Source organism: Melanerpes formicivorus, unplaced genomic scaffold (assembly GCF_026170545.1).
Source record: "Melanerpes formicivorus ecotype bairdi unplaced genomic scaffold, bMelFor1.0.p_v2 SCAF_60, whole genome shotgun sequence".
Lineage (NCBI taxonomy): Eukaryota > Metazoa > Chordata > Aves > Piciformes > Picidae > Melanerpes > Melanerpes formicivorus.
Genome location: NW_027142412.1, coordinates 2,600,071 through 2,627,671, shown reverse-complemented (window position 1 = coordinate 2,627,671; position 27,601 = coordinate 2,600,071). Strand labels below are relative to the sequence as shown.

Here is a 27,601-nt window from a genome sequence, read left to right as displayed (position 1 = left end):
CAGCCAAGATGGCGGCGGCGGAGGGCCCGGGCCCGGGCGGGCCGCGGGGCTCGGCGGAGCCCGACACCGAGGGCATGGGCCTGACGGACCTGCCGGGCGAGCTGCTGGAGCTGATCCTCTGCTGCGACGTGCTGGGAGCCGCCGACATCGGGCGGGTGTCGTGCACCTGCCGCCGGCTGCGTGAGGCGTGCCAGCCCCGCGGCAAGGTGTGGCGGGAGCGCTTCCGCCTCAGGTGGGCACCGCCGCCCGGCCCGGCCCGGCCCGGGGGCTGCGCCGGCTGCGCGCGGCTTGGCCGGGGCGGGCGAGGGCGGCCGCGCTTCCCCTCGGCGGGCACAGGGCCCTGCCAGCGCAGGCCTGGGCCGCTCCAGAGGCTGCGGCCGGGCAGGGCAGGGCCGGGCAGGGCAGGGCAGGGCAGGGCCGGGCAGGGCCTGGCTGCTGCTGCGCTGCTGGCAGTGAGCGCCCCCCGCCCCCCGGCCTCCCCCTGCCCGGCTGCGCAGGCTGCATGCTGAGCTCCTGACGGGTCGGATCAGCCCCGCAGCTGGCTGCTGCCGCTCCGTGTCCAGCGAAGGGAAACGAGGGTGTCCTGCCCGAGCAGAGAGTGTCGCAGCGCTGCTCCCCCCCTGACTCCCGTGGAGCGGCCCCGGGCTGAGCCTGCTGCTGGGAGGCGATTGCTCTTGGCAGCCCTTTTCGCAGCCAGGCGCTGGAGTCCCCTGCGGTGCCCAGGAGCAGCCTGGGGGCTGGCAGTGCTGCAGTCGTGAAGCCGCAGGCGCCCTGGGGGGGGCAGTTGGCCTCTCTGGCCCCACCAGCAGCTCCCAGAAGAGCTGTCAAAACTTGTCCTGTGGCAGGGCTGAAGCTTACAGCACAGAGTGCTTCATTTGTAGTGGTTTTAGGAGAGATTTTAATACAGCAGCCTGGATCCTTTAGCTTGAGTTGCTGCTTGTGAGTTCAGTTTCCCTTCAGGGCTGTCACAGGGGGCCTGTGCTGTAATCCCTGAACCTGTGGATGCTTTACCTGGGAATAAAGCATGAGCAATGTCTCCCCTCTGCAGTCCTAGACACACCACTCTCTCACTGAGATCTAGACTGGGGCATGTTCACCTGCTACCAGCTTTTGTCTGTGTTTTGGCCCAGGCAAAGCAGCAATCTTGCCTTCTCTAGTTGCCAGCTGGCTTCTAAGACTTAGCACAGCTCAAATGAGAGGATCATACTCCTTTTTAATGGGTGAAAAGGGCTGCTGAATGATTACAGCTTGCCCACTTCACCCAGCTGTGGCTTGGGATGGCTGGCCAGGTACTTTCACCAATTCAGTGGCTCTGATTTCTCAAAGCAAGCCCTGAGAGCTGAAGAGTGGTTTGAGATCCAGCAGCTGGAATTGAATGTGGCAGGTGATCAGCACACTGCTGCCCTCCTCTCTCTTTGGTAATAGGACTTTTGGCAGGAGCTTGCAGGCTGACCTTGTTGTCCTGGCTGGATCCCATTGTGAGTAGTGGCACTTTGTTTATCTTCCTGAATTTTCTTCACTGCCTTTTCAACCCCAGAAATTACACTTTCTTTCCTCACCCTAAAAGGAATGACTGCAGTTGGCTGACCTGGCTGTGCTTCAGCTGCTCAGGGACCCAGCAGGAGGCAGGTTGTTAACAGAATGGGAAGTTGCTTGGTTGGTCTTTTGACTTCCACTTTGTAACTGCAGCTGCAGTGTGGGTTTGTTATTAACTGGTAGCAAAATAGCTTCCATGTGTGGCCAGCCAGACCTGGGGTGGTTTGGGCATCAGGTGGTAATCACTCTTCTGCAGAAGTGGTGGTTTTAAACAGTGGGCTTGCTCTAGATATCTAGAAGTGTAAAGCTACCTTAAAAAGAGTGTACAGATACCTAAAAGCGTGTGGTTTTGATGTGTATGTTCTATACACACACATATGTAGCCTGACAAGAGCCTAAAGCAATCCATGCAGCTCCTCCTGCTGTGGCAGGGAGGTTGGGCTCAGTGATCTCCTGAGGTCCTTTCCAGCTCCTCTGATGCTGTGGTGTAGTGAAGGGAAAGGCCTTGCAAAGCCCAGCAGTCATGAGCAGAATTGCCCAATGTGAGGTCAAACCTCCCTGTAAGTCACCAGAGGCCTTTCTCTCAGCCTGCTTTCCCTTACTGCCCAAATTGTTTCCCCCTGCATTAATTCTCCTTGGTGTTTTGTACTGGGAGGTCCTGGTAGCCTCAGGACAGGTGTGGGTGTTGCTGCCCTGGCAGATGTTTTGCCCCTCCCCTCTGAGTCTCCCCAGAGCCTTCTCTTCTCCAGGCTGAACAGCCCCAACTCTTTCAGCCTGTCCCCACAGGGGAGGTTCTGCAGCCCTCTGATCTCTCACCTCTCAGGCCAGGGCAGAGGGCCCTGGGCACACCTGGGCCAGGCTCTCACCATCCTCAGGTGTCCAACATTGCTTCTGCCTAGTGTTTAGAGGAAATCCCCAAAGACTTTAGGATTTTTAGGCACTGAAATGCCAGGAGTATGAACTTCTGGAAGGTTTCCTGTGGGCAGGCTTCAGAAGAGCTTGCTTCTAAATAACCACTAAGGGGGAGATGAAGTTGGTCAGGGTGCTGCTTTGGTGCTGGATTCAGTTATTTGGTACAATTGCATTTGAGGTTTGGCACTGACTCAGCTCCTCAAGCCTCATGGGGTCACAGTAAGCAACGTTTTAGGGTTGTGGAGGTTCTCAGTGGTGTTTGGAACAGTGATGAAGTTGTTCCCTGATGTATTGTTGTGCAGGTGGCCATCACTGCTGAAGTACTACAGCCACACAGATGGTGTCAGCTGGCTGGAGGAATACAAAGCACGGCACAATGCTGGTCTGGAAGCCCAGAGGATTGTAGCTTCCTTCTCCAAAAGGTTCTTTTCAGAACATGTAAGTCACTTCCTCTGGGCAGCAGCCTGGTTTATAGATTCATAGAATGGTTTGGCTTGGAAAGGACCCTCAAAGTTTCAACCCTCCTGCCATGGGCAGGGACACCTTCCACCAGCCCAGGTTGTTCAAGGCCTTATCCAGCCTGGCCTTGAACACCTCTGGGGAGGAGGCAGGCAGAACCTTCCTGGGGAACCTGTTCCAGTGTCTCACCACCCTCATTGGAAAAATTCTTCTGATTTCCAGTCCAAATGTGCCCTTCTCAAGCTTCAATCCATTTGTCCTCATTCTGGCACTCCAAGTCCATGTCAAAAGTCCCTCCCTAGGTCTCCTGTAGGCCCCTTCAGGTACTGGAAGGCTGCTCTAAGGTCTCTGTGGAACCTCCTCCAGTCTGAACAGCCCCAGCTCTCTCAGCCTGGGCCCTCTCCAGCAGCTCCAGGTCCTTGTGCTGAGGCCACCAGGGCTGGAGGCAGTGCTGCAGGTGGGGTCTGAGCAGAGCAGAGGGGCAGAATCCCCTCCCTGTGCTGCTGCTCTCCCTGCTCTGGCTGCAGCTCAGCACTCAGCTGGCTCTGGGCTGCCAGTGACCATTGCTGGCTCCTGGGGAGTTTGTCATCACCTGGCACCCCCAAGTCCTTCTCCTCCAGACTGTTCTCAAGCAGTTACTTCAGTCCTTTTCCTCTCTCTTCACATCTTCGCAACTACTCAGGCAGAAAGCTCTTGTCTCAACCCTTGGTGTGAAAATGCTGCCTCACCAGCCAAGGGGGGAGACAGTTCAGTCTGGTGCAAACAGTCTAGAGCCCAAAGCTTACTCCACAGGTCACATTCAGCTGGGCTGCTGCAGCTTTCAGAGCTCTTCACTCACTGCTGTGTGGCTCTGGGAGCTTCTGGAGGACTCAGAGTTTGTTGACACACAGCACAGCCTGTGGATTTATCTCACTGCAGACCTTGTGCAGGGACATGTTCTGTGAGTTACCAGAAGTGCTTTTAAAACCAGGACCAAGGCACATTAGGTTGACTGAATGGTGTATTCTTCCTTTACCCAGCCAGGGCCCCCAGATGCTTTTGCATTCAGTGTGAAAAAGATGAGAGTGTAATCTCTGGGAGACATAACTTTATGTGGAGCATAAGTTCCTTCATAGAGTTGTGGACTCCTAGAATGGGATGGGTTGGAAGGGACCTGAAAGGTCAGCTAGTTCCAAGTCCCCTGCCATGGGCAGGGACACCTCCCACTAGCCCAGATTGCTCAAGGCCTCATCCAGCCTGGCCTTGAACACCTCCAGGGAGGAGGCATCCACAACCTCCCTGACTGCTCCAGTGTCTCACCACCCTCACTGCAAAGAATTTCTTCCTGATCTCCAGTCTGTATCTGCCCTCCTCAAGCTTCATTGTCTGTCTGCTTAGTTGATGGCTGTGGGCTTGGCTGGCTGTACAGTTTGGGTCAGTTCTGTGGAACAGGCCCAGATGCTGCCTGTAAGTTGGGCTGAATGGAAAAGGGTCACTGAAGAGTCACCCCTTTGTGGTTCCTGTGCCACAGAGTGTGTTATGGGCCAGGGGAGACTGCCCCTAAAGTAGAGAAGACCTGTGTAGAAATACTCTTGCCTGACTTGAAGCATAGGTTGGTCACTTAGGCTTTCAGCCCTGGGGGAAAAGGCCAGTGGGATGTTTGGAGTTGTGCCTCAGCTCTTCCTCTTGAACTCTTCCACTCACTGCAGCAGATGGCCATTTGACCATGCAGCAGCCAGGGCACTGCCTGGGGGCAGAGGCTGCTGGATTCCTCCTGTTTTAATCACACATGCAGAGAGTACTGAGAGACAATTCAACCATACCCAGAGGTACAATAATGATAATAAGGATCATCTCCTGTGGGACTGGAAACTGCAGCTTGATTTGCTGCTTGGGATTAAGGGGAGGAGACTCACCCCAGTTCTGCTGGAGCTGGCAGAGTGCTTGCTGAGCTGCAGTGTGATGGGAATTGCTTTTCCCTGCTGGCTTAGCCCATGTGCTGCACTGAGAAGTTTGGAATAAAATGGATTTCTTTCAAGTTCAACCAAAGTTTAAAAAGGAAAAAACACCTCTGGGAGAAAAGAGCTTTCTGAATGGCAGAAAATGGTTTGGCTTGCAAGGGACCTTAAATCTAGTTCCAAGCCCCTCTGCCATGGGCAGGAGCAGCTTCCACTAGACCAAGTTGCTCAAAGCCCCATGCAGCCTGGCCTTGAGCACCTCCAGGGTTAGGACATCCACAGCTTCTCTGGGAGACCTTTTCCAGGATCTTTTACAGATACCTAAGTGACTGTTTCAAACAATGCAGGCTCCTGCTCCTTCACTCCTTCCCCCAGGATCAATCTTCTCCTCTGGTGTGTGTGGAGAGTTGGTCAACCACAAGCAAAAGCTGATTCCACCTTAAAAGTTACTTGGTCCCAGCCTGCTTGTCCTGGTCCTTACACCTACCCTAGGAGCTCTGGATCCTCCAGGAGCTAGCTTTAGGCTGCTCCCAGGGGCTCTCAATGGATCCATGTCCCACATCTGTGGAGACTGAGTACTTGGTGAGCTGGGCAGTTGGAAGAGCTCACATAAACTCTGAAAGACAGAACAAAATGAGGTTTGGGTCTTGCTATGAAATGATGTTCTGTGGGCAAAGAATCTGTTGTGCTCTGCAGTAATCACTGCCTGCTTTGACAGGTGCCCTGTGATGGCTTCAGTGACATTGAGACTCTGGGCTGCCCAAGTCACTTTTTTGAGGATGAGCTGATGTGTATCCTTAACATGGAAGGAAGGTAAGAAAGAGAGGGGTTAGAAGTGGGGAAAAAGGACCTCAGCTGCTGTCCTTTTATTTTTCCCCCCACTCATAAACCAACATTCCTGGGCTGGGAAATGATTGCTGTGTGTTTAATGTTCCCAGAGGAAATCATAGCATCATAGTGTCAGTCAGGGTTGGAAGGGACCACAAGGATCATCTAGTTCCTACCCCCCTGCCATGGGCAGGGACACCCCACACTAGATCAGGCTGCCCAGAGCCTCATCCAGCCTGGGCTTAAACACCTCCAGGGGTGGGGCCTCAACCACCTCCCTGGACAACCCATGCCAGGGCTTCACCACTCTCAAGGTGAAGAACTTCCTCCTCACATCCAGTCTGTAAATCGTTCCAGAAGGAGAAGCTCCTCTGGCTTTGTGTTGCTGCTTCATGACACCTCAAGGTGTGTTCCACCATAGCCTCTTCTCTGCAGTAGTTCTGGCTTAAGGAGCTCCCATCCTCAGGTTCCTTTTATTGGATCACTTTGCTGACCTGATTGGCAGGATGAGGCCAGAGCAGGGAGGGGAGCAGGAATGTTCAGTGAGGGTTGCCCTCAGGAATAATTCCTCTATCACAGCACTTAGAGCTTTTTGAGTTTGCCTTTAACTCTTCATCTTGCTTTTCTTAGCTGTAATAAGCTGGTACCATTTTTGTCCCCCAGTAAACACCTGGCTTCAATTCAGCCACTGCCAAGATTGCAGGCTGCTTCTTTTTAAGTTACCCAGGTGGATGGCAAGCAGGTAAAGGAAATCTCTGCTTTGCATCTGCCTTAATACTGGGCAAGATAAATAAGTGACTGTTTCACTTGAAGGTTTCTCTGCTGGTGGCATAAAACCCACACTGAGTTCACTGTGCTACAGCAGCCATAGATTGCTCTTAATGGAGCCTAATAGCTCTGATTAAAGGGACTATTAGTAGAGCTGGAGAAAAACATCACTGGAATGGCAATCATCTCATTTTTGCTTTTTTTTTCCCCCCCATCCATTTTATTACCTCCTCTGTTTGAGCTGAGACCCCACATCTCTCATCTGACAACTGGTTACAAAGCTTTCAAGCCTTTGCCCTGGCCAAATGCCTCCCCTGTAAAGCAGAATTGATGCTAATTACCCCCTGATTAAGCTGCAGTCATTGCAATTCAGGAGCATTAGGCTAAATCATTTCCCTGGAAGATAGCCCAATAAGGCACTTGTCCCTGTTGAGCATCCCAGTGTATTGGAATGGGATGAAGTGTTGTGAGGTTTGATTGTTCTCCTGTCCAGGAGGCTGGAGGAGGCTGATTTGCCTTGCAGTCTGGAGGAGAGGAAATGTGAGCAGGGGAAGGGGGAGTCTTCTGAAGAGCACTGGACTTGTTAAAAGCCTGGCAAAGGCAGAGCCTGGGAATCTGTGGAATCCTCCCTTTGGGTTTTTAGCATAGAACCATAGAATTGTTTTGGTTGGAAAATACACCTAAGATGTCTGAGTCCAGCACCACTGTGGCCATTAAACCATGGCCCCAAGTGCCATGGCCACACATCTCTTGAACAGCTCCAGGGATGGGGACTCCACCACCTCCCTGGGCAGCTTGTTCCAATCCCTGACCACTCTTGCAGCAGAAACATTTTTCCTCATCTCCAACCTAACCCTCCCCTGGCCCAATTCCAGGCCATTTCCTCTCCTTCTATCACCTAAGACTAGGGAGAAGAGACCAACCCCAGCTCGTTCCAGCCACCTGTCAAGGAGTTGTGGAGAGCAACGAGGTCTCCCCTCAGCCTCCTTGTTGTTGTGGGGCTGGAGTTTTGTGCCATCCCTGTTTGGTGTAAAAGCGCTCAGTGAGGCACTGGGTGACCCACTGCTGAAAGCCAGGGTTGGCCTAGATGTGATTTCAGTGGCTCTGAGTTGGTGCTGGCCATCCTTCAGGTGGCCTCTTCAAACCTGACCTGTGTAGTAACCAGCTCGGTGTTGCTGCTTCTGGGGCTCTCTGCCTTTGACTTGGTAATTCAGGAAGAGAAGTGGCTGTAGGGGGTTTTGTGATCTGCAGGCCAGCTGTTGATCTGTTGCTGCCTTTCCAGGGCAGCAGAGGTGATTTTCTCCTGGGGATTGTGATCTTTTTCCTTCTGAATACTGTTGGAACTGCTACTGGACCTACCTTGATCCATGTGCTGGAGCACCTCTCCTGTGAGCATAGGCTGAGAGAGTTGGGGTTGTTCAGCCTGGAGAAGACTCCAGGGAGACCTTCTGTGGCCTTTCAGTACTGGAAGGGGCCAGTCAGAAAGCTGGGGACAGAGTCTTGAGCAGGGCCTGTTGTGACAGCACAAGGGGTGATGGTTTGAAAGTAAAAGAGGGAGATGGAGACTGGAGGGACAGCAGAAATGTTTGCCACAGAGAGCCTGGCCCAGGATACCCAGAGAGGGGGGAGATGTCCTATCCCTGGAGCCATTCCAGTGGCCATTGCTGGCTCATGGGGAATTTGTCACCAGCTGACACCCCCAAGCCCTTCTCCAGACTGCTCTGGAGCCGCTCCTCGCCCGGCCTGGGTTTGTGATGAGAGGAGCAATGCTTTGCAGGGCTTATGTTGGGGTTTTGGGTTGGGGTTTTTCTTGTTTGATTGTTTGTTTCTCTGATTTTTATTTTTGTGTGTGTTTCAATGTGCAGGAAAGGTCTCACCTGGAAGTACTATGCAAAGAAGATACTCTACTTCCTGCGGCAGCAGAACATCCTGAAGAACCTGAAGGAGTACCTGCAGCGCCCGGCTGACCGGCAGTCCTTCCTGGAGGGTGAGTCTGGGGCAGGGCTTCCCCCTGCAGCACCCAGGCTTCCCATCAGCTCTCCATCGTGGTTATTTCACTTGGAAAGAGCCCTTCACAGACTGCATTGGGTTGCAAGGGACCCTCAAAGGTCATCTTGTCAGTGGGGACACCTCCAGCTAGAGCAGGCTGCACAGGGACACAGCCAGGCTGAGCTTGGATGTCTCCAGGGATGGGGTCTCAACCACAGCCCTGGGCAACCTGTTCCAGTGTCTCCCCACCCTCACTGTGCAGAACTTCCTCTTGATGTCCAACCTAAATCTGCCCTGCTCCAGTTCCAAACCATTGCCCCTGGTCCTATCCCCACAGCCCCTTCTGAACAGTCCCTCCCCAGCCTGCCTGTAGCCTCCTCCAGTCTCCCCAGAACCTTCTGCTCTAAGGTCTCCCCAGAACCTTCTCTCCTCCAGGCTGAACAACCTCTACTCTCCCAGCCTGTCCCCATAGCAGAGGTTCTCCAGTCCTCTGATTATCTTTGTGACCTCCTCTGGACTCTCCATCAGGTCCAGGTCTCTCTTATGTTGGGGCCCCATAGCTGGACACAGAACTGCAGGTGAGGTCTCAGCAGAGCAGAAGGGCAGGATCCCCTTTCTCCATCTCTGGCCACACTGCTTTTGATGCAGCCCAGGCTGCCCTTGGCCTTCATGGCTGCAAGTGCCCATTGCTGGCTCCTGCCCAGCTTCTCACCCCCCAGCACCCCCAAGTCCTTTCCTGCAGGGCTGCTTTTACATTTGTGTTATTACATTTCAGCTAGCCCTTGGACAGTGACTCCAAATGAAGTTGGGATTTGTGCTGTACCTGAAACCCTTCCAATTTTGCAGTAGCTGCATGGTGTTGCATCAGAATGAAAGGCTTCTGTTAGCTTCAGTAATTGCCCAAGGACAGATGAGCTGAAAAGCAATACAGAAAATGTTAAAGCACTTGCAGTTGGATTTTGGAACAGTCTGTTGAGGAACTCAGCAGTAGCTCAGCATCCCAATTAGCTGACATTGCAGAAGCATTTTGGCTGTGGCCTCTGGGCCAAACTGATCTGATTTCAAGTCACTTCCCATGCTCTCTCCTTTCCCAGGAGCTTCTCTGATAAGAGCAAGGAGCAAACCTGTGGCAGGGAAATTGCTGTCACAGCTCCCAGCCTGTGTCTGGGCTTTCTCTCCAGAGGTGTCTGACTGCTGTGCAGTGCAGAGCTGGGAATGGCTGGAAGGGCAGTTGCAGGGTGGGAAGGCAGCTGCACCCAGTAGAAAGAAAGAAAAGGTTCCTCTGCACTTCAGATCCTCACTCTGGTGGATTATTCTCTTCTCCAAGCTTCCTGTGGAGAGGATTGTTTTCTGAATGGGGGGAAAGCTGCCAGTGTCTGTGGGAGAGTCCCCTGCTCATAGTGTATACCTCCAAAATGTAACACAAAAGAGCCTCTAACACCAAGGCTGGTTCTCATTAGTGGCAGTAGGCTTTGAAGAAAGGATGAGGAGGAGTGAACTGAAGCTTGAGGAGGGCAAATATAGACTGGAGATTAGGAAGAAATTCTTTCCAGTGAGGGTGGTGAGGCCCTGGATCAGGTTGCCCAGGGAGGTTGTGGATGCCCCCTCCCTGGAGGTGTTCAAGGCCAGGTTGGATGAGGCCTTGAGCAACCTGGGCTAGTGGGAGGTGTCCCTGCCCATGGCAGGCACTTGGAACTAGGTGATCTTTGAGGTCCCTTCCAACCCAACCCATTCTGTGACTGTGTTAGGGCAAGAAGTGCCAAAAGTGGCACAGAGTTAACTGAGAGACTTCATCACTTGGGTCACAAATGTATGCATTTGTCTGCCATGCAGGTACTGTTAGATCACCTACAGGGTGTCCTAGGGGAAATTTCCCCTGGTCAGCATGGGGAACACCTCTGGAGGGTGAGGGGGGAAGTCATGGCTTTGGGCCCTGCCAAAGTCCCTGCGTGTGGGCCTGTCATGGAGGCAGAGTGCAGGAAGCCGGAGGAGGAATGGTCCATGCAAAGTTCATGCAGGTGCACACAGCTGATTGCAAAGGCTGAGCAGTGCAGAGGCTTTGCAAAGAGCACTGCTGACATGGAGAAGATTCTGGGAAGGGGCAAGTTTCTTTTCTTCCTGCAGAAGTTTGATGGAAGAGAACTTGTGCAGGAGGCAAATGAACATCAGTTCTGTTAATAGTGGTTTGTGACACGAAGATGGAGAGCAGGCATGGAAGAGAAAGATGAATGTAGCAGGAGAGGGAAGGATGAGCAAGAGTGATAGCTGTGGGGAGGATATGGCAGGAAGAAATCAGAACTGAAGCAGGAGTGGAGATTGTTTGAGGCTCTGAATAAAAACACATTATGAGTTGGGAGGATGCCGAGAGAGTCAGCTGGTTGAGCCTGGTCTAGCAGTACCTGCTGAATCTCTGCATCTGTGGTGGGGAGGGGAGCACTGAGTTGGCATTCAGGGGGTCACCCTTTGCATTTGATGGGATCAGTCCAATCTCTGGATCTGTGGTGGGGAGGGGAGTACTGAGTTGGCATTCAGGGGGTCACTCTCTGCCTTCGATGGGATCAGTGCAGTACAGGACCACAGATGCGCAAAGGGAAGCTCTGGTGTCCTGCTGCAGTTGCTTGCTGCCTGCCTGTGGTTTAGTAGAGGAAAGCCAAAACCAAACTGAAGCCCTGTTTCTTATATAGTTTGTTTTTTCCAGGTGCTGTTCTAATTGACCAATACTGTAACCCCCTGTCAGACATCTGCTTGAAGAGTGTGCAGGCCCAGGTGGATGACATCACCGACAAGGTGCGCAGAGTCCTGCGGACCAAAAACCCGAGGCACCCCAGCCTGGCCTCCAAGGCAGGTACTGTGCACAGCCTTCTGCTTCACTGCACAGCAGCCCTGCAAGCCCAGACACAGCCAGACAGCCTGCAGCAGCTGTTGGGTTACTGCAACATAAAGAGCTGCTGTTTCTTATCTGCTGTGGCTTCCAAGGCAGGTGCTGTGCACAGCCTTCTGCTTCACTGCATGGCAGCCCTGCAGACAAGCTGCAACAGCTGTTGGGTTACTGCAACACAAAGAGCTGCTGTTTCTTATCTGCTGTGGCTTCCATGGCAGGTGCTGTGCACAGCCTTCTGCTTTACTGCAGAGCAGCCCTGCAGACAAGCTGCAACAGCTGTTGAGTTACTGCACCATAAAGAGCTGCTGTTTCTTATCTGCTGTGGCTTCCAAGGCAGGTACTGTGGACAACCTTCTGCTTTACTGCAGAGCAGCCCTGCAAGGCTAGACACAGGCAGACAAGCTGCAACAGCTGTTGAGTTACTGCAACATAAAGAGCTGCTGTTTCTTATCCCCTTGCAAGCATAACCAGTTCCTGAAGTGAGTCTGCAAGACAGCTGGGGAGGGACTTTTTGCAAGGGCTTGTTTTGATGGCACAAGAGGGAATGGATTGAAGCATGAGACCCCTCCTCCAATACTGCATCCAGTTCTGGTGTCTCCATAAGGAGGATGTGGAACTGTTGGAGCAAGTCTGGAGGAGGGCCCCAGGGATGATCTGAGGGCTGGAGCACCTCTGCTATGAGGATAGGCTGAGGGAGCTGGGGGTGTTCAGTTTGGACAAGAGAAGACTCCATGTGGGCTGTAGAGCTGCTTTCCAGTGCCTGAAGGGAACCTACAGGAAGGCTGCAGAGGGACTTTTCCTAAGGGTGTCTAGAGACAGGACAAAAGGGAGTGGTTGGAAGCTGAGGCAGGGTAGGGTTAGACTGGAGCTTAGGAAGAAGTTCTTCAGTCTGAGGGTGGTGAGACTCTGGAGCAGGTTGCCCAGAGAGGTTGTGGATGCCCCTTCCCCTGGAGGTGTTCAAGGCCAGGCTGGATGAAGCCTTGAGCAGCCTGGGCTGGTGGGAGGTGTCCCTGCCTGTGGCAGGTGGGTTAGAAGTAGATGATTTTTGAGGTCCCTTCCAAGCCAACCCATTCTGTGATTTGCTAAAGCCATCATTCAGGAGACAGCCTTTGTTCAGCCACAGGCACTCAGGGTTCTGTGTCCATCTGAGCCAGAAAAACAAGCCTGGGAGGATGGATTTTTCAGTTTTATTGACCTCCTTCCTATTTGTCCCTGAAGTCTTAAGTAGCCTTGATAGCAGAGCTGTGGGACAGGGGATCAAAGTCTTTTCCTCTGCAAGTCTCAGAAAGTCAACAGCAGTGGAAGAGGTCTCTGCTTCTACACCTCCAGAGGTCAGGCTGCATCTTGCTCCTTGTGTTTTTATAGCACTGTCTGACGTTTGCTGTCCTTCAGAGACAGTCAGCCTGTACCTGTGTGTCTGGAACAGTTAAGCTGTGCCTCCAGCAGTGTCAGCACAAATCCTGTGTTTGGGCAGCGTGACCTGGCCCAGGGTGGCTCAGGTCCAGTCCTGCAGCTGCAGGAGGCAGCACTGGTGCACAGCCCAGGCTCAGGGCAATCCACACTGTGAGCAGAGCACTCAGGGCACCGCCGTGGTCAAGCTCCAGCCAGGCTCTTGACTCTCTGAGCTGAGGTGAGCCTCTTGTGTTCCCAGGGCAACAGGAAGAAGTTTGGTCTCCCTTTCATGACAGAAATGTGAAGTCCACTTCTTTTCTCAGTCTTTTCTTTCTTCCCCTGTCTCTTCCAGGGGAAGTGTTGGTTCCAGAAGTGGAGCTGCAGCGGCAGGTGCTCGACGCTATGAATTGTGTCCTGTATGAGCAGCTGAAATACAAAGGAAATGAGCTGGACTACTACAACTCCCTGAATTCCTACATCCACCAGGTATTCTCTGTGCTGGGCAGAGACTAGGCAGCTGGAAGGCTTGAGACATTCTGCTGGTGGTGTTTGTTTGTGGTGCCTTCAGTGCTGATTTCTCCCTGCTCCTCCTCCACAGCTAGCACTCTTGCTCGTCATTCCCTCTCCTGCCACATTCCTCTTCCTTCCATGAGTGTAGTCAGACAGACCATTCTCTCTGAAGAGCAGCTGTGAACCCAGTGTGATGGCATTTTATTTTGGGTGCCTGTTCTGCCCAGTTTTCATCTGTGGAGTGGCACGTGGAGGGGGGGCTGTGGTGTTCCTTACTCTCTGCCATCTTTGTGTCACGTTGTCATCCCCCAGGTTTTGATCCGCAGGACAGGAATTCCCATCAGTTTGTCTGTGCTTTATTTAACAATTGCCAGGCAGCTGGGAGTCAAGCTGGAACCAGTCAACTTCCCCAGCCATTTCCTGCTGCGCTGGTGTCAAGGCAAAGAAGGGTGAGTGACCCTGCTGAGCGTTGGAGGTGTGCCCCCGGGGATTGAAGCTGGGAAGCTCTGACAGCCCCAGCACCTCTTCCCAGAATTATGAATTATTGTTCTATGTCTAATTATAACCCAGACAGGAAAAGATTCACAGATTGCATTGGGTTGGAAGGGGACCCTCAAAGGGCATCCTATCCAAACACCCTGCAGGCAGCAGGGACAGCTCCAGCCAGAGCAGGCTGCCCAGGGGCACATCAAGGCTGAGCTTGGATGTCTTCAGGGATGGGGCCTCAACCACAGCCCTGGGCAGCCTGTTCCAGTGTCTCCCCACCCTCACTGTGCAGAACTTCCTCCTAATGTCCAACCTAACTCTGCCCTGCTCCAGTTCCAAACCATTGTCCCTTGTCCTATCCCCACAGCCCCTTCTGAACAGTCCCTCCCCAGCCTGCCTGTAGGTCCCCTTCAGGTATTGAAATGCAGCTCTAAGGTCTCCCCAGAACCTTCTCTTCTCCAGGCTGAACAACCTCTACTCCCCCAGCCTGTGCCCATAGCAGAGGTTCTCCAGCTCTCTGATCATCTTTGTGACTTCCTCTGGACCTCTCCATCAGGTCCAGGTCTCTCTTATGTTGGGGCCCCATAGCTGGACACAGCCCTGCAGGTGAGGTCTCAGCAGAGCAGAGGGGCAGGATCCCAGGCTGCCCTTGGCCTTCTTGGCTGCAAGTGCCCATTGCACTGTCCTGTCCAGCTTCTCACCCCCCAGCACCCCCAAGTCCTTTCCTGCAGGGCTGCTCTCAATCTCATCATCCCTCAGCCTGGACTGATACTGAGGGGTGCCCTGACCTGGGTAACTGTAAGGTAATGTTTCCCTTACCTAAGAAACTGATGAAGATCTGAAAAGAGGCAAAAATGGTGCTGATTTCACATAACCCTTCCCACAGAGCAGTTGCTAGAGCCACTCATTTCATTCTCTTGAGTCAGTGCAGAATGCAGCTTTGGCCAGATTGCAGCCAGGTTACTGAAAGCTGTGTTTTGTGGCTGACATCACCAGCCCCATTCAGAGCCAGGGGTTTCTCTCTGAGGACCTCTCTGGGGTGCAGATATCATAGAATCATAAAATGTTAGGGGTTGGAAGGGACCTCTAGAGATCATCCAGTCCAACCCCCTGCCAGGGCAGTATCACCCAGGGCAGGCCACACAGGAACACATCCAGGTGGGTTTGGAAAGCCTCCACAGCCTACCCTTTTGGCTACAGAGATGCCAAATGCCTGGGCTCTAGCAATAGCTGCAGCAAAGCTGTGAACAGCTGAAGGAAGGAACTGATGGAGTTGAGAGGTCCCTTTATTTTCTCTCTTGTTTTCCCATACCTGTTTATAGAATAGAATTAACCAGGTTGGAAAAGACCTTTGAGCTCATCCAGTCCAACCTATCACCCAGCACCATCTGATCAGCTAACCCATGGCACCAAGTGCCTCAGCCAGGCTCTTCCTAAACACCCCAGTGATGGTGACTCCAGCACCTCCCTGGGCAGCCCATTCCAGTCACTCCTTCTGTGAAGAATTTCTTCCTAACCTCCAGCCTAAACCTCCCCTGGCACAGCTTGAGACTGTGTCCTCTTGTTCTGTTCTGGGAGAAGAGACCAACCCCCTAAATCTAGATGAGAAGGGAGGAGGGTGGGGAAGGGCCCAGGTAATCTCTTCGTTCTTTAGAGGGAGCTGGGGTACAAATGCCAACTTGTTTTACCAGCAAGCATGCAGGTGGTGAGGGAGGGGCAGGAGTGGGTAAGGCTGCTGTAGCAGGAGAGCCACCAGCACAGCTGGCTTCCCTTGTTGGCCCATTCAGAAGCACAGACATTTTTGACTACACCTACATCGACGCCTTCGGGAAGGGGAAGCAGCTGACGGTGAAGGAGTGCGAGTACCTCATCGGCCACCACGTCACCGAGGAGTTCTACGGAGTGGTGACCTCCAAAGAGGTCTTGCAGCGCATGGTGGGGAACCTCCTGAACCTTGGCAAGCGGTGAGCTGAGGCTTCCTGCAGCTGTGGGCACCCTAGGGCAGCAAAAGCAGACTCAAAAGGGAAGGGCTGGGGACTGACTCGGAGAACTGCTGTGGTTGGTGAGACCTCTAAGGTTCTGGAAGCCAAGCCTGAAAGCTCTGAGTAGGATTGTTTGTCCAAGGGGAATAGCAGTGAAGCAGGGGGGTGGAGGCCAATCAGCAGGGGTGTGTAGTGTCTCCTTCTGAGCAGGCTGTTGGAAGTGACAAATGGCAGTGCTGGAGTCACAGAATGCTAGGGGTTGGGAGGGACCTCCAGAGATCATCCAGTCCACTCCCCCCTGCCAAAGCAGGATCAGCTAGGGCAGGGCGCACAGAAACACATCCAGGCAGGTTTAGAAGGTCTCCAGGGAGAAGGAGTCTCCACAACCTCTCTGGGCAGCCTGCTCCAGGGCTCCAGCACCCTCGTGCCAAGGAAGTTTCTCCTCATGTTGAGCTGGAACTTCCTGGGCTCCAGCTTCTCCCCTATTCCTTGTCATATCACTGGGCACCACTGAAAGGAGCCTGGCACCTTCATGTTAAGACCCACCCCACAGATACTTATAGACACTGATAGGGTCCCCTCTCAGCCTTCTCCAGACTCTTGGCTGTGCCTGCAGCACCACCTTTGGTGCCTCTCCCTGTGCATTCGGGGCTGGGGGTGGGGACTGAAGGACTGACCTTAAAACTGAGTCTCTCTTTTGCCGGCAGAGAAAGCACTGATCAGTCTTACCAGCTCCTGAGAGACTCCTTGGATCTGTACCTGGCCATGTATCCAGACAACGTGCAGCATCTGATGCTCCAGGCCAGGTTGTACTTCCACCTGGGAATCTGGCCAGAAAAGGTACCTGGCGCGCTCCCAGCGCTGCTCCATCCATCGGCAGCGCAGCCCTGCCCCTGCCCCGGGCCGGTGTGGAGGGAGCTCAGGGAGCCGGCTCTCACCTTGCAGACAATCAATTTCTGCTCGAGCAAGCAGGGCAAAGAGGATGGCTCTTACTTGCTTGGCCTAGGAGAGACTTGTGAGCAGCCTTCTGAGTCATAGTGATGATTTACTGCCCGAGCCTGAGAGCTTATCTTGCTGCTAATAGTGTGGGCTTCCAGCTGGAAGCTATCAGAACATTCTGTGTTTGGCTTATGCCTTGGTGTTGATAGTGGAGGAGCAGCTCTTGCTGGACTGGAGTTATTACCTTATCAGAGAACTTGGAGGAAGCTTAATACAGAAGATCAAAGCTGTTCCCTGAAGCCTTAGGCACACAATCAGTGGCTCTTGTGAAAAGGCAGCTTAAGATTCATAAATTCATAGAATGGTTTAAGGTTGGAAGGAGCCTTAAAGGTCATCTAGTTCCAAGTTCCTTGCCCTGGGCAGGGACACCTTCCACTAGACCAGCCTGCTCAGGGCCTCATCCACCCTGGCCTTGAACACCTTCAGGGAGGGGGCAGCCACAGCCTCCCTGGGCAGCCTGTGCCAGTGTCTCACCACCCTCCCTGGAAAGAATTTCCTCCTAATCTCCAGCCTCAATCTGCCCTCCTCAAGCTTCAGTCCATTGCCCCTCGTCTTACTACCACAAGCCCTTGTCAGAAGTCCCTTCCCAGCTCTCCTGTAGCCCCCTTCAGGTGCTTGAGGTATTTGATGTTGGGATGGATGGTTCTGGCTTTTCCCAACTGGATTAGCCAGATTAGCTTTGCTAAGAGCAAGGCAGTGGGGGAGGGGGGGAAGAAACATAGTAGAACTTGCATTGCCTGCCTCTAACAAACCTGGCAGCAGCTCTGACAGTGTGCCAGAGGGTGAGGGTGTTGGTGGGCTGGTGCTCTGGATCTGCAGGGTTTGTTGCTTGGAGAGCACTTCAGAGCTGGTGCTCTTCAGTCATCCTGAGACAAGAAGGTTCCCTGCCTCTTGGTCACTAGCACATGGTATAGAGTCAGAGAGGTGATTTGCACTTCTTTCCCTGCTGCCCTGGTTTGCCTCTGCCAGGCTCCCACAGACACACTGAGGATCTCTTTTAAACAACAATGTTTGTTCTCCAGTAGAGCAGAAATCATCTGGAATCAGTTCACAGCAGCACTTTGGGAGACTAGCAGCAGTGTTCTCTTAACATCTGATAAACCTTGGAATGGTCTCATCAGCACCCTGTGGCTGCAGAATGTGACACCAGGAGCTGCTGGGACTCGGTTCTGAGGAGTTCCTCTGCTCAGCAGTGCCCTTCCCTGGAAGCAGGGAGCTTTGCAAACAGAACAGCAGAGGGCTGTCTGCAGGTTCTGCAGGCTAAGCAAGTGTGAGCACACCCCTGGCAGTTACCTCGTTGGTGTGATGGGTGCAGAAGTGACTGCACAGCCCAGCAGGGTGGTTGACTCCCTCCTTGTTTCTTGTTTCCCCTTCTCCCAGTTGCTGACTTCCAATCTCCTTCCCATTCTCTTGTTCACATTTGGGTTTCCTTTGTCTTCAGCTGTTTGTTTCTGCATTTATTTAGTCACTCCTAGTCATTTCTCCCCCCCTCAAACAGAGCAGAGGTTTTCAGCCCCCCTCAACCAGAGCAAAGGTTTTCAGCCCCCCTCAAACAGAGCAGAGGTTCTCAGTCCTGTGTGGAACATTCATGTGGCAAAGCTCGAGGCTGGGCACTGAGACCCAGCTGACTTGGGAAGTGTGTCTGCATCTCTTTGTGTTGGACTGCTGCAGAGACTTGGTCTGAATCTGTCTTTCTGTTTTGATTGCTGAAGGTTCTGGACATCTTGCAGCACATTCAGGCTTTGGACCCATCCCAGCACGGGGCTGTTGGTTACTTGGTCCAGCACACCCTGGAGCACATCGAGCGCAGGAAGGAGGAGGTGGGGCCCGAGGTGAAGCACCGATCGGACGAGAAGCACAAAGAGGTCTGCTTCTCCATCGGGCTGATCATGAAACACAAGAGGTGAGCCCTTCCACACCTTGCCCACCTGAGCAGGCTGTGCTGCAGGCAGGAGGGTTTGTTGTGACAGGAATGAGAGGTGGGGCTGGCTGCCAGGGAGCGGAAGGTGCCCAGCCAGGTGGGGCTGCGCCGCGAACCTCCCCGGGAAACCGGAGCAGCCCTTTCCGTCCCTGGAGAGGGCGAACGTGTGCACCGCTCCTGGCTTGCAGGGAGAGGTTGGTGACTTGGCTGAGTCATCAGAAATCACACAGCTAAAATTTCCACAGCCCAGAGCTGTCGAGGAAACCACAGCAATCAGCTAATGAGGAGCCATGGAACAGAGCTGGCTTCAGGAGGTTCTTAAGGCAGCTCGTGGATCTCTCCCTGTGCTCTCGCTACCTCCTTCTCTTCCTGTGTTGCACAGAGCCCTTCTGTGTGCTCTCTGTGCCACTCTGCCACCATGACATGCCAGCACTGTTGCTTGGGCCACTCCACAGGGCATCTGGAGTGTGTTTGAAAGGCAGCTGCAGTGGCAGAATACCTCACCACTCCTTCCATAAATCATCTGAGGATAATGTTGGCCTTGTTCGGGAGGTCAGTGCTGGGATTGGCCTCCTCTGTGTGGTGGACACACAAGTTCAAGGCCAGGCTGGATGAGGCCTCGAGCAGCCTGGTCTAGTGGAAGGTGTCCTTGCCCATGGCAGAGGGGTTGGAATGAGAAGGTGTTGAAGGTCCTTTCCAGCCCAAACCATTCTGTGATTCTATGAAGTGATTGCACAGCAGGATGGTTGATTCCCTCCTCGTTTCTTGTTTCCTGTTCTCCCAGTTGCTGACTTCCAGTTTCTTTCCCATCCTCTTTTCTTGATCCCATTTGATTTTCCCTTGCCTTCAGCTGTTTGTTCCTGTGTTTATGCAGTCACTCCTGATCATTCCTCCTCACCTCATAGCACACACACAAATCATTTTAGAATTGATTTCCCCCCCTGCCTTGCTCTTCCTTATGCCAGCTGCCAGCAGGTTCCTATCCTGTTTGTTCTATATTAGTCTTCAGGAAGCAGAGCTGGCTCTGGAGGTTTCACAGTGCTTGGTGTGCCTTTTTGTTTCCCTAGGTATGGCTATAACTGTGTGATTTATGGCTGGGATCCTGCCTGCATGATGGGCCACGAATGGATCCGGAACATGAACGTCCACAGCCTGCCACACGGCCCCCACCAGCCCTTCTACAACGTGCTGGTGGAAGATGGCTCTTGCAGATACGCTGCCCAAGGTGAGCAGGGGGCTCCTGGCTTTGCTACCTGTTTAGCAGCACAGTAAGAGAAAGGGAGGCTGAAGTATCACAGTATCACCAAGGTTGGAAGAGACCTCAAAGATCATCCAGTCCAACCTGTCACCACAGACCTCATCACTAGACCACTGCACCAAGTGCCACATCCAATCCCCTCTTGAACACCTCCAGGGATGGGGACTCCACCACCTCCCTGGGCAGCACATTCCAATGGCTAACAACTCTCTCTGGGAAGAACTTTCTCCTCACCTCCAGCCTAAACTTCCCCTGGTGCAGCTTGAGACTGTGTCCTCTTGTTCTGGTGCTGGTTGCTTGAGAGAAGAGACCAACCCCCACCTGGCTACAACCTCCCTTCAGGGAGTTGCAGAGAGCCAAAAGCATCCTGGCTGGGATTAGAAGTGCTGTGTAGGGAGGAGATTGTCCCCTAGTGCTCAGCTCTGGTGAGGCCACTCTTTGAGTATTGTGTCCAGATTTGGGCACCTCAGCACAGGAGAGGTGTGGAGGTGCTGGAGCCAGGGCAGAGCAGGGCAAGGAAGCTGGGATGGGCCTGGAGAATAAATCTGATGAGGAGCAACTGAAGAAGCTGGGGTGGGGTTGCTTAGTTTGGAAAAGAGGAGGCTGAGGGAGACCTCATTGCTCTTTACCACTACCTGAAAGGAGGTTGTGGAGAGGCTGCTGCTGGTCTCTGCTCACAGGTGAGTAGTGATGGAACAAGAGGGAGTGGCCTCAAGCTGAGCTGGGCAGCTTTAGACTGGGCTTTAGGGAAGCATTTTTTCCCATCAGGAGTGGTCAGGGATTGGAGCAGGCTGCCCAGGGAGGTGGTGGAGTCACCAACCCTGGATGTGTTTAAAGGTCATTTAGATGTGGTGTTTGGGGGTGACCCTTGTGGAGCAGGGTTCTGGGTTGGACTTGGTGATCCTTGAGGGTCTTTTCCAAGCTGAATGTTGCTGTGATTCTGTGATGTATGTTCAGTAATCCAAAAAAAGGGGAAGTGAGGACTGGGAATGTTGCAGCTCAGCCCTTAGGGCTTTCAGGAGGCAGCACCTGGCCTCTCAGAGCTTCAGCACCAAACCTTGCTGTGTGCTGTGGGTTGATAGTAGCATCTGCACCTCAGTGCAAAGCAATCAGGTACTTGTCCCGAGTGCCTCTGGGGCTGAGTCATCTCTTAGCTCCTTTGCCTAATTGTTTCCCAACAAACACAGTGCTGGCTGGTTCCACAGCACAGAGTTTGCTAAGCTCTCTGCTGACTCTCTCATCTCTGTGGCATCCAAGTGTGTTGGTGTCACTGGGAGGAATGAAAGGATTTGTCCTTGCTTGCTGCAGTCTTGCAGCCTGTTTCAGGAGTACCTCCTCCAGGATACATCTTCACATCCTTTGGGGGAGTGTTTCATAACTCCCTCACCTGACTTGGGGAAGGGATGATGGGGTTTTTATACTGAACCTTAAACCTGCATGCAGAGTGTGAGCTGCACAGCCCAGGAATAACAGCAAGGTTAGCACAGGGCTCAGCTGCAGTCCTTTCTGTCAGTTCATAGCTTGAGCTGTAGCTAACTCACCTGCTTCAGGCAGAGGAGTGTGGCCAGCAGGATGAGGGAGGTGATTCTGCCCCTCTGCTCTGCTGAGACCCCACCTGCAGCACTGCCTCCACTTCTGGTGCCCCCAGCATGGAACTGTTGGAGTGGATCCAGAGGAGGCTGCAAAGATGATCAGAGGGCTGGAGAACCTCCCCTATGGGGACAGGCTGAGAGAGTAGGGGCTGTGCAGCCTGGAGAAGAGAAGGCTCTGGGGAGACCTTAGAGCCACCTTCCAGTACCTGAAGGGGGCTACAGGAGAGCTGGGGAGGGACTTGTGACAAGGGCTGAGAGTGAGGGGCAATGGATTGAAGATGGAGGAGAGCAGATTGAGACTGGAGATGAGGAAGAAACTCTGCAGTGAGGGTGGGGAGACACTGGCACAGGTTGCCCAGGGGAGGTCATGGTTTCCCCTCATCAAGGCCTGGCTGGACAAGACCTTGAGCAACCTGCTCTAGCAGAAGGTGTCCTTGCCCCTGGCAGGGGGGCTGGAACTAGAAGATGGTTAAGGTCCCTTCCAACCCAAACCATTCTGTGATGTCCCTCTGTCTTTCGTTTGCTCTGCAGCAGCAGAGGCCAGGTATCTGGCTCAGAACTGCCAGTCAGCAGATTTCTCAGGCTCCCCAGCTAGCACCAAGCTCCCTTCCCTGCTGCCAGCTTCTGTTTCATCACCCTGCTGCTGCCTCAGTGCACAGCTCCCTGCTCAGCCCTGCTGCTGCAGAGCGCGCTGGAGCCGAGCCTGCGCTCCGCGGTGGTGCAGTGCACAGCAAAGCTGCTTTGCACCAGCCTGCTGAGGTGCAGAGAGCTCTTCTGCTTCCAGCTGCACACCCTGACAAGGCAAGGAGCTTCCAAGAGCCTGCCTGCCTCAGTACACCTCCTGTGTGCTCCCTGTAGTGGATGGACTCGGTCCAGAGGCAGAGGGATGATTCCTGAAGGATGTTCTCTGCAGCCCAGCTTGTCCCTGCCCTGCACTGTGGGACTCAGGCAGCTTTTTGTTCCTGCTTGTACCTCTGGTGCTGGGCTGGAAAAAATGACATCATCTGAGGAGTGCTGCAGGCCACCTGCACATGTGATGGTGCACTGCTGGGCTGCCTCACAGTCACACCACTTTGCACACACACTGCCCTCAGCTTGGGTCACCTTTACCTTTCCATGCCAGTGCCTCTGCATTGTTTACCTCCTGGGCTCAATCAGGTTGTCCTTCAGTGCAAAGGAGGTGCTGTGGGAAAGAACCAACTTGCTCTTCTTGTGGGAAAGAACCAACTTGCTCTTCTTGGGCACTTTCTCTTCAGTTTGGAAAGCTGACTTTAGAGAAGCTGAATTTAGCTGGGTGAGCTGTGCTTGAGAAGCAGGCTGGGGGGTTGGCATGGGTGAGATGCAGGCTGGTAACTGGGGACAAAAAAGCCCTTGGCTCCTCTACCAGGATAACCTTGTGCAGTTGGCCTCACCCTGGAGCATCTGAGAAGGATCTCCCTTAGAGACTGGGTCTGCATGGGACTTCATCATGGCATCACAGAATGACTCAAGTTGGAAGGGACCTTAGAGGTCATCTACTCCAACCTCTCTGCCATGGCCAGCCTGGCCTTGAACACCTCCAGGGAAGGGGCATCCCCAGCCTCTCTGGGCAACCCATTCTGGAGTCTCACCACCCTGGTACTGTAGAGCTTACTCCTAAACTCCAGTCTAAGCCTGCTCTGCCTCAGCTTCAATGGCTGCCTAATGGCAGTGTGGTCTCAGGAGTTAAATGGTTTTCACCCCAGTGTCAATGGGGTCAGCATCACCTGGGAGCTGAGGCTGTGAGCAGCCACACTGGCAGCCCCTGTGTGTGCCTTTTGTCTGGGAATCATAGAATCACAGAAGTGTTTCAGTTGGAAAAGACCTTGAAGATCACTGAGTCCAATTATCTACCCAGCACCACCATGGCCACTAAGCCATGTCCCTAAGTGCCATGGCCACACATTGCTTGAACAGCTCCAGGGCTGGGGACTCCACCACCTCCCTGGGCAGCCTGGGCAGTCCCTGACCACTCCGGCAGCAGAGACATTTTTCCTCACCTCCAACCTAAATCTCCCCTGGCACAATTTCAGGCCATTTCCTGATCCTAAGGTGAAGAAGCCAACTGCACTTCACTGCAGCCTCTTTTCAGGGAGCTGTAGAGAGCAGTGAGGTCTCCCCTCAGCCTTCTCCACACTTAACCACCCCAGTTCCCTCAGCTGCTCCTCCCCAGCCCTGCTCTCCAGACCCTTCCCCAGCTTTGTTACCCTTCTCTGGGGCTGTTCTCCAGCCCCTCAATATCCCTGGAGTGAGTGGCCCAAGACTGATCCCAGTGTTCAAGGTGCAGCCTCACCAGTGCCCAGAACAGGGGCAGCCTCTCTCCCCTAGCCCTGCTGGCCGCTCTTGCTGATCTGAGCCGGGGGCTGGGTGAGCACGCTGCCGGCTGCCGGCTCACCTTCGGCCGGCGGCCCCGGGTCCTTTCCTGCCAGCAGCAGCAGGGGGTGATGCTCCTGGAGACAGAAACAAGACTGGGGAGGGGCAGAGCACTTAGTGCCTCGTTCCGTGGCGATAACTGCTGGTTGCCTTTGCCGACAGAGAACCTGGAGCACAACAGCGAGCCGCGGGAGATCCCTCACCCCGACATCGGGCGCTACTTCGCCGAGTTCGCCGGCACTCACTACCTGGCCAACGCCGAGCTGGAGCTGCGCTACCCGGAGGACCTGGAGCTCACCCGTGCCACGGTCCAGAAGATCTACAGCTCAGGCAAGGAGTGAGTGCAGAAGGCCCCCTGAGGACAGAAGCAGCTGGAGTGTAGCTTTACCCTCGTTTGCAGAGCTCGCCTCGGGAGGGCGAGTTCGGGGACAATCCTTTGGCTTAATGCATTGGAGACTGCATTGGGCTTCTGTGACTGGTGCAGGAGCATCTTCCCACTGCCTGCCTGCCCCAAGGGCACAGGGACACCTTGGTAGCTGAGGCCCAGCACGAGGATCTGGCAGGGACAGTCGTGCTAGGAAGCACATCATCCCTCAGAAGGGTCTGCACACAGGACTTGCCCTGTGGTTGTCCTGCCTGGAAGGTCCATGCAGTGAGAGCCTTGGTGTGGCACATGGAAGAGCCTCCTCTCTAGAGAAGGAACCTGCTTGGCCCTGCAGTGCTGTGGGCTTGGTTTGGGTTCTTTTTCAGTTGGCTGTGTTTCATTTTTTAATGTATATCTCATGCAGGTGATAGTTTTTAAAGTCTCTTCCCTTTCACTGCTGTCTTCTTCAGTCTGAATTTGTGGTCAGAGTTTGCTTCAGCTCTGTTGTCTGATGGTTCATAGAGCAAATCCCTTCTGAATACCCACACAGGCCTGGAAAGAGCCCCAGCAACAAACCCAGCAGCAGCTGGGCTTCAGGGGGTGGCAGCCCAGTGGTGCCCCTGAGGTCCATCCAGCTGGCCACCTTGCTGGTGGTACAAACTCTCCTAGTGCAGAAGATGAGCTTCTAGCCCTTGGCCCTGCCTGCCAACCCCCCCCAGTCCACATCCTCACCTGGGCTCCTGCTCTGTTCATCAGGCCTGGCCGTGGCAGGATCTGCAGCACAGCCCCAGTGCTCCCAGGACCGTTTGGAACCTCATGGCACTGTTCCATGGAAGCCTTTGAGGCCAGTGCCAGGATGACTGATGTGTGGGGAGCTTCCCCTGGCCTGCCATCTCCACTCTCTGGGAGTTTATGCAATGCAGTGGGATCGTGACTGGAAACTGGCCAACCCTGGAGGCAGCCAAACCCTCTGTGGAGGAGATTCCTGCAGCTCAAGGCCTTCTCCCTTTCTGCCAAGAGGATGGATTTTGGGGGGAGCCCAGAAGGGAAGAGCTTTAGCAGCTCAAGGCACATGAACTTGAACATGACTTCAAGTCCCAGCCAAAGCCACTGCAGCAAAGGTGTTCCTCTGAGCTCAGGTGTCCATGGGAGGCAGACTGACACCAGCTTTGTGTCCACACACAGCCTGTGTACCTCTCTGGTTTCTGAAGCAAGGTCTGCAGCCCAGCTGCAGCTAGTGTCTGCTCTCACTGTGTCTGGTTGCAAGATCAGAGGTGACAACTAGGCCCTGTGCCCTCCCTGTAGAGTTAGGTGGATGCTCTGAGTCTGTTCTAGCCCTTCAGGTATCACCACATGAAGTCACAGAGCCCTCCTCCCACAAGCCTGCTTGCACTGCATGCCCTCCTCTGGAAACCCAGCACTGCTTACAGATGAGAAATAAATACTCCAAGCCCAGCACTGTTGCAAGCAGAGTGGTGGTGGTGGTGGTCTGCAGGAGCCTTGGTGCTTCAGGAAGAAGTCTTGTGTGGTAAGTCAGTGCTGAGGAAAGGGGAAGGTGCTCTGCTCCAAGCAGCTGTCTTTGAAGGAGTCTGCAGTGGAGTGAAGGTGGAGGGGGGAGGAGGAAGGGGCCTGCAGAACTTCCACCCTAGCAGACTGGATCCAGCTGGAAGGGTGGAGAACCATGAGGCAAAATCTGAAAGGAGCAGAACCATAGAATCACTTTGGTTGGCAAAGACCTTTGAGGTCATCCAGTCCCAACTGTTCCCTACCAAGGCTGCTACTGGCCCATGTCACTCAGCACCACCTCTCTGCCTCTTTGAAACACCTCCAGGGTGCTGTAACCACCTCCCTGGTGGTTCCATGGAAGGTTCTTCTAGTACTGAACCAAAACCTTCCCTGGTGCAACTTGAGGCCATTTCCTCTCACCCTGACAGCTGGGACTGTTGCTGCTGAGCACAGACATGCAGGAGCAGGGCTTGGGCTTCCCCTCCCCAGCCTCAGCTTTGCTGAAGTGAGCTCTGTGCCAGCAGTGAGGCTGCTGGGGCTTTGCCCTGCCCTCTGCCATTCTGGTGACACCTTCCCCCCCCTGGCAGCACAGCCAGCTCTGCAGGCACCATTTCCCCCCAGAAGACAGCAGTGGATCCCTACACTCCCTTGTGTCCCTGAGGAGTGTCTGTGTCCACAGGAATCTGTGGTGCTAGGTGCTGCCTCTGGGTGTGTGTCAGGAGCTGTCCTGTCCCATCTGGGGGAGCAGGGATGGTTTGCCTCATGGAGGAGGTGGCACTGCCACCCTTCTCTTGTCTCCTGCCTTGCCAGCCCACCAAGCAGCCTCTCCTAGGGTGTCTGGTGCACAGCCTAAACCCTCAGGGCTTGATCTCCTGCAGCCAATTCCCTCTTCTCCCTTTTCTTTGTGTGTCACCAGCCCTCTGTCCTGGGGGCACAGCAGCCAGGGGGCTGCCACCTTAAAATGGCCTTCTGGAGGGTGAAGGGGAAACAGGGAGAGGGGAAAGAAGAGGCTGGGAGGAGCCAGTTGTGGTGACTGGGTTGTGAGGAGAGCCATGGAGAGCTGAGAGCAGTCCTGGGATTCCTGAGTTGTGCCACTGGGTCTTGGGGCTCAGGTGGGGCCTAAAGGAAGAGCCCAGCAGGGAGTGAGGACTGTGGGCAGCAGCCTCCCAGGGAGGTTGGTTCCCCCCTCCCAGGCTGATGCCCTGATGGTGCCAGGGGGAGAGGCTGAGGAGCTGCTCCCAGCCTCCCCCAGCCAAGCATCTTCTGGGGCAGGGGCAGTTAATGGTGCAGCATCCTCCGGGGAAGCCCTTCCAGCCCCTCTGGAGCCATCCCAACACACAAGGCCAGCAGGGACACATCACCCTGACAGCCCCAGGGCAGAGGGCATGGTGTGTGCCCCGTGACAAACCATGGCACTTTGGCACCAGCCTGCACAGGAAAGCCCTAGGGAGCAGGCAGGGGAGAGCTGCATCTTCTGGGGCTATGCCACAGACTGCAGGAGGGTGAGGGGAGGAGCTTCCCGAGGCTCCCTTCCAGGCCACCTCCACCTTCACAGCTGCTCAGGGTACTGTCTGCCTGGATCTGAGCATCTCCAAGGGCTGCCACAGCTCCAGGGGCCCTCCCAGCCTGGCTGGTGGCTCTTCCCCTGCATGAGGACACAGGGCTGAGTGGGCAAGGGCAGAGCAGTGCCCATGGTCCCCCTCCCTCCTGCCCTGCTCCTCCTGGATGGAGATGCCTGATCCAGGGAAAAGGACACATTAGGCAGAGAACTCTGCCCCAGGCCTGGGGTGGCTGCAGCCCCTCACCCAAGAGCCTGGGCAGGCAGGGGGGCTATGGGAGCCAGGGTAGACAAACTTCCCCCTCCCCCCCATGCCCACCAACAGCCCAAGT

The 27,601-nt window shown here is 54.3% G+C and overlaps 1 protein-coding gene across 1 annotated transcript; it reads left to right on the top strand.

Annotated features, from left to right (window-relative positions):
* On the top strand, positions 1 to 25,660 carry FBXO21 (F-box protein 21). The gene is made up of 12 exons (XM_068161799.1): positions 1 to 232; positions 2,751 to 2,886; positions 5,563 to 5,657; positions 8,306 to 8,427; positions 11,128 to 11,274; positions 13,055 to 13,188; positions 13,525 to 13,661; positions 15,486 to 15,662; positions 16,388 to 16,520; positions 18,392 to 18,582; positions 19,668 to 19,825; positions 24,004 to 25,660. Exons 1-12 carry the CDS (start codon positions 9 to 11, stop codon positions 24,180 to 24,182), a joined length of 1,833 nt encoding a protein of 610 aa, XP_068017900.1. The 5' UTR covers positions 1 to 8; the 3' UTR covers positions 24,183 to 25,660.
* The last annotated feature ends 1,941 nt before the right edge of the window (positions 25,661 to 27,601 follow it).

What these genes read in the sequence shown, in the direction of transcription:
- FBXO21 (XM_068161799.1), top strand. Translation starts at nt 9, where the DNA reads ATGGCGGCGGCGGAGGGCCCGGGCCCGGGCGGGCCGCGGGGCTCGGCG. An exon ending in CGGGAGCGCTTCCGCCTCAG is followed by an intron (nt 233 to 2,750) that starts GTGGGCACCGCC and finishes ATTGTTGTGCAG; the next exon opens with GTGGCCATCACTGCTGAAGT. An exon ending in AAAGGTTCTTTTCAGAACAT is followed by an intron (nt 2,887 to 5,562) that starts GTAAGTCACTTC and finishes CTGCTTTGACAG; the next exon opens with GTGCCCTGTGATGGCTTCAG.